This window comes from Alexandromys fortis, unplaced genomic scaffold, assembly GCF_014885135.2.
Source record: "Alexandromys fortis isolate MF-2015 unplaced genomic scaffold, M_Fortis_MF-2015_v1.1 scaffold_152, whole genome shotgun sequence".
Classification (NCBI taxonomy): Eukaryota; Metazoa; Chordata; class Mammalia; order Rodentia; family Cricetidae; genus Alexandromys; species Alexandromys fortis.
In genome coordinates, this window is record NW_026068045.1 from 3,145,830 (window position 1) to 3,153,951 (window position 8,122).

General features: G+C 46.4%; 2 protein-coding genes across 22 annotated transcripts in view; both read right to left on the reverse strand.

Annotated features, from left to right (window-relative positions):
- Positions 1-401: 401 nt before the first annotated feature.
- Hax1 (HCLS1 associated protein X-1) lies at positions 402-4,219 on the reverse strand. Of its 2 annotated transcripts, none has more exons than XM_050166303.1 (7): positions 4,133-4,219; positions 3,297-3,553; positions 2,951-3,138; positions 1,188-1,239; positions 977-1,083; positions 790-880; positions 402-668 (listed from the first exon to the last, which is right to left on the reverse strand). In XM_050166303.1, the coding sequence occupies exons 1-7, from the start codon at positions 4,168-4,170 to the stop codon at positions 583-585; spliced, it is 819 nt and encodes a 272-aa protein (XP_050022260.1). In that variant the 5' UTR covers positions 4,171-4,219; the 3' UTR covers positions 402-582. The 2 variants fall into 2 exon arrangements, with proteins under 2 accessions (XP_050022260.1, XP_050022259.1); XM_050166302.1 differs by having other exon boundaries at positions 4,077-4,218.
- Positions 4,220-5,606: 1,387 nt separating this feature from the next.
- Ubap2l (ubiquitin associated protein 2 like) overlaps positions 5,607-8,122 on the reverse strand; it is a 55,649-nt gene continuing 53,133 nt past the window's right edge. For 4 of the 20 annotated variants that reach the window (XM_050166291.1, XM_050166283.1, XM_050166289.1 and 1 more), the window contains 2 exons: positions 7,629-7,826; positions 6,037-6,376 (listed from right to left, as the gene is read on the reverse strand). In XM_050166291.1, the coding sequence (XP_050022248.1) occupies positions 6,281-6,376; positions 7,629-7,826 (294 nt within the window). In that variant the 3' untranslated portion in view covers positions 6,037-6,280. Of the gene's footprint in view, positions 5,701-6,036; positions 6,377-7,171; positions 7,223-7,628; positions 7,827-8,122 lie in introns of those variants that run through there. The other 16 variants (XM_050166293.1, XM_050166285.1, XM_050166281.1 and 13 more) reach the window with 9 other exon arrangements.

Below are 8,122 nucleotides of genomic sequence, written 5' to 3' on the forward strand. Positions count from 1 at the left end.
AGGGAGCAGCTACCCTAGTTCCCTGCCAGCGCCTTTTGGCGGTGTGAGACGCCTTCTTCTAGAAATGTTATTGGAATTACCTCTAGTTATTTCCTTAGTCATCAAATCATTTTCTTCTTTCATCTAATTTATTAAGTCTTGATTTGGAAATGGAAAAATATTTAAAAAATAATAATGAAGGGCTAGAGAAACACCTCAGTGGGTAAGAATAACTGCTGCCAAGTCTGAGAAAGTGAGTCGGAACCCACGCTGTGGAGAGAACTCATTCCCACATGTAGCCTTCACTTCTACATGTGCACACCACTCCTGTGTACACACACAATATAAAATTGTAAGTCAAGATAATTTTGGAAGCCCTGGATGGGTAAAGAAAGCAAAAGAAGCTCGACAAAACCAAGACCTTTAGCATAAATAAAGGCTTTATTGGTTAGTTTGGATGAACGACAGACTGGCACAAGCTCAATGCATTGTTTCACTCACACTTACAACCCTTAGGATGACACACAAAGCTAAGCTTATTGGCAATGGGCAATTTGAAGGGAGTGGAAAGGACCTGAAGACTTCTGAAGGTTATTAACAAAGCTACCGGGACCGAAACCAACGTCCAAGGAGCAAATCCAGGATGGAAAAGGGATCATCCAGAGCTGAAGATCTTTCAGAGACTGGATCTAAGGAAGAAATCATACATATTGACAGAACAAACAAGACAGAGGGAAAGTGTCAGTAAGGAGGCATAGCCTTTCCCCCAGGAGTTAAGAGATGGGCCTTTCTGAGTCACTCTTAACGTACCACTGCTGGAACTGTCATGTGCTTCGTGGTGGGTCACTGTGGTCTCGTTCCGTCCCTCACTGTCCACCACAGTGCGACGCTCCTCCACGGCCTGCAAGAAGGTCCGCATATCGACAACACCACTGTTGAGTCCTTCTTTTCAGAGCATTTTCTAACCAGTTTTTTTAACTCTTCTCTCTCAACTCACCCCATCTGGCTTAGTGATCTTGGTCACAGAGATGCTCTTGAAATAGGGTTTGGGTTGAGGTTGAAGAAGTGGACCAAGACCCTCCTGGGAAACCTGGGAGTCAAGATCTGAAAAGGCAGAGAGATAACAGCCAGGAGAGAGTGGGAGGAGGAGACTCCTGAGAGAGCTGGAGATGGAGGACATGGCAAGTGTGCCCTCCCGCCAGACTCACCGTTGTCCTCTCTGGCTCTAGAACGGGGGGTGACAGGCCATATATCATCCAGCTGCAGAAGAAGCCACACAGAGTTGGTGAAACTTGAAGGGTCAGAGGCCCAGACTCCTCCTAAGTTCCCAAACCCCAAACACTTCCATCTGGGCAGCTTATGTTCACACACCTTCAGCAGTTCCATACGGACTTCTACCAACTGACTTCATGAAATACTTTCCTGCACCTTGCATCTTTAAGATCTTTTTTTTTTTTTCCAAGACAGAATTTCTCATCCTGGAACATACTCAATAGACCAGGCTGGCTTCGAACAAACACAGATCTGCCTGCCTCTACCTCCCTGGTGCTGGGATCAAAGGTGTGCACCACCATGTCCAACTTAAGATTCTTTTTCTCTCTTCCTTTCTTCTTCTTTCTTTCCTTCCTTCCTCCCTCACTCTCTCCTTTCTTTCGTGTGTGTGTGTGTGTGTGTTTGTTTTCGAGGCAGGTTTTTTTCTGTGTAGACCAGGATGGCCTTGAACTCACAGAAACTGGCTTGACTCTGTCTCAAGAGTGCTAGGATTAAAGGCATGCAATATCATGCCCAGCCTCAAGACCCCTTTTTAACCAAAAATTAAATTAAAGAATTAAAACTAGTAATTAAAAAAAAAAAAAAAGCAGAGTCAGGTTCAAGGCCAGCCTGGTCTATAGAGAGAATTCTAGGACATCCAGAATGACATGGAGAAACCTGTCTCATGGGGGGAAAAATGGGCAGAATATTTCCATTTCCGCTTTGTATTCTATTCTCCTCTACTGCAAAAAGAAAATGGAAGCAACAGGCTGGAAAGGTAGTCCATAGGATAAGAACACTTGCTATTATTCTACAGGATATCAGGCAGCTCAGAGCTCCAGAGGATTCAACACTTCATAATACAGGCACCTTCACCCACACGGTACACCAAAGTTCACACAGGCACACATACACAAAATAAATAAAGCTTTTTCTTTTTTCATTTTTCACGACAGGGTTCTTCAGCAGTTATGACTCCAGTCCTGGAACTCCCTCTGCAGACCAGGCTAGCCTAAAACTCAGAAATACGCCTGCCTCTGCCTCCTGAGAGCTGAGATTAAAGGCATGCACCAACACCACCCAGCAAAAAAACAAATCTTCAAAACAACAAACAGCAACAAAAAACCAAACTAACAAACATAAAGGTAGGCAGGTCCCTGAGTTTGAGTCCAGCATGATCTACACAGCAAGTTCCAGGATAGCTAAGGCTACAGAAAGACCCTGTCTCAAAATACATACGTACTTACATACTTACATACATACATACATACATACATACATACATACATACATACAAACAATAAAATAAAATAAAAGAGAGGGTAGGGAACACTCTTGCAGGAAACCATAGTTGATAGCTCCCAGTACCGGTATGGTGGCTCACAACCATCATAACTTGAGTTCCAGGGTATTCAATGCCCTCTGTGAGCACCAGGCACATGCGGTACAGAGGCAAACAAGCTGGTAAAACACTTATACGTATAAAGCAAAATAAATAAGCCTCAGGCTAGGTGTGCTAGCACATTTTAACCCAGAGACAGAGGCAGGTCTCTAAAGTTGAGGCCAGTCTAGTCTACATAGTGGGTCCCAAGACTCAAAACAAAAAGCCCAACAAAGAAGAAAATTCAGATAAATGCACTAATTAGAGGAGCTAGATTTCCAACTCAGATTCCAGGAAAGGATCTAGTCACTGCACTTTAGGTGCAGACAGAGTACTCACCCAATGAAAAGGTCCCTGAGACCCCCAATCTGGAGCTGGTTTGGGGGATTCAGGTCTTTCATGACTCTCCAAGACCCCCTCAAAGATCCTGGGTTGGTGACTATCAGGGTACTTAAGCATTGAGTCCCGCAGCGTCTGCCCTTCCCGCAGTCTCTCACTAGGTGTTTCTGAGTTGGGACCTGGAAGTTCTGCAGAAAGTTGGGAGGTGATACTGGGATAGGAAAGGGCTTAAGACACATTAAATCTTTGTGAAATCAGCTTTTGCACCCTCTATCCCCAACTACTCTACAAGGTCTGTATTTCACCCAGTAACCCAGTAAGTTCTCCCTCAGGGAAATCTACACACCAGGAGAGTGGGAAGGCAAGGTCCAGGCCCCCATCTCGCTGAAGATGCTATTGAAATCTCGTACTAGATCATCAAAGCCAAAGTTGTCGTGGAATCGCATCCCTCCTCCTGGGCTGAAGCTGAAACCGAATTCCTCCGGAGGCTGAGAACCATCAAACCTATAGCTCCCTCGACCCCACGCGCCTCTGTCTTCCTCCTCTTCGTCGTCATCATCGTCATCATCTCGAGTCATCCCTCCAAAAAAGGGATCTCTGTGGCTGCGAGTGGAGGCAGACAAGCCTGTCTAAGCAATAAAATCAACCCAAGGCCAGCAAAATGAGACAAGGGTAAGGGTCTAGGCAGCTGAAGAAAACACCGGAGGGCTGGCTTCCAAGTCAAAACAACGCTGATGAATCTATTCAGGTTTTGTGTGTTTCTAATTAGAGCCTATCCCAACCTCCCGACATCTCGCAAACGCCTCCATGGTTTTTCTTCAGTGTCTCACTGCCCACTCCTTTGGCCCAAGGTCCTGCTCACTTGCTCATTGTCCTCTTCCCCAGACCCCCATTGTCTTCTCCGCCCAGGTCCCTGTTGCATCACCCCACACTGGAGACAGGCACTGTTTATCTCTTCAGAACCGCTTCGGTCACTGTGGTGAAGCGAGTACTCAAGGTAGAGATTTTTATCCTCACAGCAGGAGTTGAAGGGAGCGGGGAAGGAAGCTTTCCAAAAATACGGCGAAGGGGTTAAACGTCCCCAAAGAACGCCCCTCCCTCATGTTCAGCCCAGAACTACGCTCACCTCCGAGGTCCACGAAAGCCGAAAAAGCCCCGGAAAAGGTCAAAGAAGCTCATTACCGTAGGGGCACTAGAAACTTTAAACTTCTGCAGGACATGAACGAACACCCTGTCAGATACAGCTCGGGCTCAGCTGTCGCTGCCGGAAACCAAGACTGCGACGCGGCACTGTCGTAAAAAGGCCGTAACCCGGAGGAGGAAGAGACGGGGTTGACGGCGCTCCTCAGACGCGAAGCTTCTTTCTCATAAGCCACCTTTCAGTTTTGAGTGAAGGTGGGCATGTGGAATCCCTACGGCCCAAGATCGCATTCCTTCTAGGTGATTCTTCTTCCTGCCCATCTGCCAGGTCCTAACGGATGTTTTTGTTACTCTTTATGGTTCCGAGTAAGCCGCCAGAGGGAGCAGCCTGTCCCGAGCCCTGCCTCAGAAAACACCACTTTGTGTTTCTAGACCGATGTTAAGTGACGTCCAACACTATTTGTTGGGCAGTGTTTTACCCAGCTCCTTCCAGAGCGATTTCCTTACTGCTCAACAGAGAAGAGGAAGGATACCAAGAACCTCCTGAGCTAGTAGGGAATTAGTTTTGGCCATAAAAAATTATTTTAAATGTGTTTATTCGACACACAAGTTTCTCTGCGTGGCCCTGGCTGTTTGGGAACTCTTTAGACCAGACTGGCCTCAAACGTAGAGATCTGCCTGCTCTGCCTCCCTCACGCCTAGGCACTTTTTTAAACTTGAAAACAGACTGCAACCAACAAGGTAGGATTTCTACTAGGCAGGGAAGAGAAACTACTGAAGCACCCCCAAAAGGAAAGGAACAAAGAGTGTGTAACTGAGATTCGGCACTCCAGAGGCAGAGGCAGGCGGAACTCTATGCCAGACTGAGTTACCTAGCGAGACCCTGACTCAAACACACACCCTCCCCACCCAAGCCAGGAGGATACTTGCAGTTTGGGAAGTCCGAGGCAGAATCTCTTGAATCCTTGGCAATATGATGAGTTTCAGGCTCTTATAAAGGAAGTAAAACTCCCTTTCCCATGTAATTGAAGTTCAAAACCTTTTACCACACCATGCCCTCCCCCCAGGTCTTGCTCTCCGTCATCCACCCCTTTCCCAGCCACGTAAAATAGGCAAGGCAGGCAGACCTTTGCAATTGAGACCAGCCTGGTCTCCATACAAGTTAGAGGTCAGTCAGGGTTACACAGTAAGACTGTCTGAAAAAAGTTCAGACAAGTACTGTAGTCTACCTCCATAAAGAGAAAAGGGCCTAAGCTTGAGTTGTGCCAGTCAACAGCTACTGTTGACTTCACACCGCAGCATCCTTTAAAAGCACGCTCGGGTTCCCAGTCCTTTCTCCTTTAAATGTTCTTACTCGTCCCAGCTTCACTTCCTGAAACTTGCTGTAGATGAGACAGTTTCTAGGAGAAATGAAGATTTGTAGTGGTTCTTTCCAGTCACAGGGTATGAAAGGGAATCCCCTTAAGGGCAAAATACTAGCACATTAAGGTGAGAGTTCTTAAAGGGCAAAGATTTCACTTTATTCCACAGCCTTCGAGCCTGCTAGAGAGGCCCAGTTGGTACGATAATACTTATTCACCAAGCTGGTCATCGACGAGAGTGAGGATATCCTAGACGGAGCAAGAATGGGCAGAGGCTGAAGGTAGAGGTTTGGTTTTTTTTCTCCTTTTTTTATATATATATGTATATATATACAAGACACATTAATCCATTAAGTTTGAGGACACAGTACAAAAAAAAAAACACTTCAACTAATTCATATGACAATGCTATTCATATTTATGACGCCATTTTTTGTGTGTTGTTTGGTTTTCCTAATAATAAAGGAGAAGACTTAGGGCCGTTGGGCTGATATATATTTGGGGGGTACCTCCCTACCTCATCCATACACCACCAGGGTGAACAGGAAGAAGTGAAGGAAAGGCAGGGCCCAGAGCAAAGTTTCATAATCTTGAATGCAAAGAGGAACGGGGTGGGGTGGGGAAGAGAAAATACAAATCCTATAATACATACAACAGGGTGGGATGGTATAGGAAAGGGACAGACATGAAGCTGAGGTGTGGGATGGGCCGCTGGGGTGTGGAGCAGCGGAATCGCCCCACATTCTTTTCTCTCTTTGATGCTGTTTCCATAGTTTCCAGGCTGAGAAGCCCTCTCAGAAGATGGGACCGGGAGAAGAGGGTCAGGGCCTCAGTTGGCCCCCCAGCTGTAGCTGTTGTAGGCAGACTTGTTGGTCTGGGGCTTCTGCGGGATGGAGCTGGTCTGGCTACGTTGCCCGCTGCCCGTCTGCAGGGATGGGAAGGTTATGGGGGAGGAGAAAGGTGTCTAGTTAGTGGGACCAAACTGTAACATCTTGACGTGGAAATGTGTAAAATAGTTCTACTCTCTCATTTCCTTTACTTAGAGCCAACTATGAAGCCAACAATTCAAGCATAGAAAATTGATTCTACATAGCCTCTTTTACAAGGCGACGTTTTTCTCTTTAACCTTAAAGTACAGGAAAAATGAAAAGTGGACAAGAACACTTTGGAGATAATATGGTGAGTTGGTTCCATTCCTGTCAGTTGTCTTCCCCACTACCTATTGTCCTGGTCTAAACAAGGCAACTATGAGAATTCTGGCCTTTTTGAAGTGAGTGATCACAAGATGATTACATTCTCACTCATCTCTGTGAATGCTTCAATATGGAAAGCTTTATCTTTGAGGGCAAGAAAGTTGCCCAGCCACCTATGCTGGAGTTCTTAAGAACCACAATTCAGATCCACCCACCACCACACATTAATTAATGTGAAACCAATCAAACAAAGGAAAGACCTGAGGCACCAGGCTCCAGATGCTGCCCCTAGAATCTTTTCCATTGTGATAACCAAGTGTTTTCCAGAGTTGGGGAAGGGTAGAAAGATAAGAGGGTGTTGAAGAGGGAAGGAAGAGGATGGGGAGGCCAGAGAGCTTAGCATAGTGTTTCTGTTTGTGTATCCCGATTTGTGATTGGGTAGGCTTTTCAAGTTATCTGAGGCTGTGGAGGTGAAATGGGGACTAAAAAGAAGTTGGTTCAAGCATATTATCATTCAGTTTCATTACCTGCTCCTCCTGCTGGCGCTGGCAACAGAGAATCATCTGCAAATATGGTAGCTGAGGCAGAACCAGGATATATGGAAAATAAAGGGACAAACTTTTGACAATAGAACTCCACCATTAGAAGGGAAAGCTATAATGTCAGGGAAGGGAGAAGGCTGGGAGAGGTTACAAGGGAAGGTGTGACCCAGGTCTGACAGGATGAGGACAACTGTGCCATGGGAGGTGGAGGAGAAAGGTACCAAAGGAACTGGGCAAAAGGGTTTCAATCTGGCCCATTCTCTCATGTTTCCTTTGACAACTGCTCATGTTATGTGCGCTTGTGTCTGTATGTGCTGTGCCCCTGGCTGGCACTGGGAGGGCTGGGTGAAGGTGGTGGTAAGGAAGGGTAAGAAAAGGAAAAGGGAGGCAGTTTTAAGGGATAGGAAGGAAGATGAAGGGAGAGAGGGGGAAGGGCTATTACCTGGCCATCCTGCTGCAGGTGATGATGAAGGATCTGAGAATGTGGCTGCTGATGGGGGGTCAGAATATGCATAAAGGGGGCAGGTGGGTAGGCAGCAGCTGTGGCAGGATTGATGGGCCCTCCACTTCCTAGGGCTGAAGGCAAGTTGAAGGAGGCAGCAGGAGTACCGGAATGAAACCCTTGTTTCTCAAAGGACTGCTATCCCAGGAGAACAGGAGGAGAAAGAGTAAAAGGGATCATCAGAAAAACTTACTGAGCCCAAGACCTCTATCCTCAGAAAGCAGCATGGTCAGAAACAATAGCACACCTCAAGTCAAACATTCAAAAGTCTTAGTCCTAGCTCTTCTTTTTTTCATAGCTCCATGATCCTAGGCTAACTAACCACTCAGCTTCAGTTTCCTCAAAATAAAAGAGATAAATCAGGCAATGGTGGTGCAAACCTTTAATCCAGTACTCAGGAGGCAGAAGCAGGAGAATCTGAGTTCAAAGCCAGC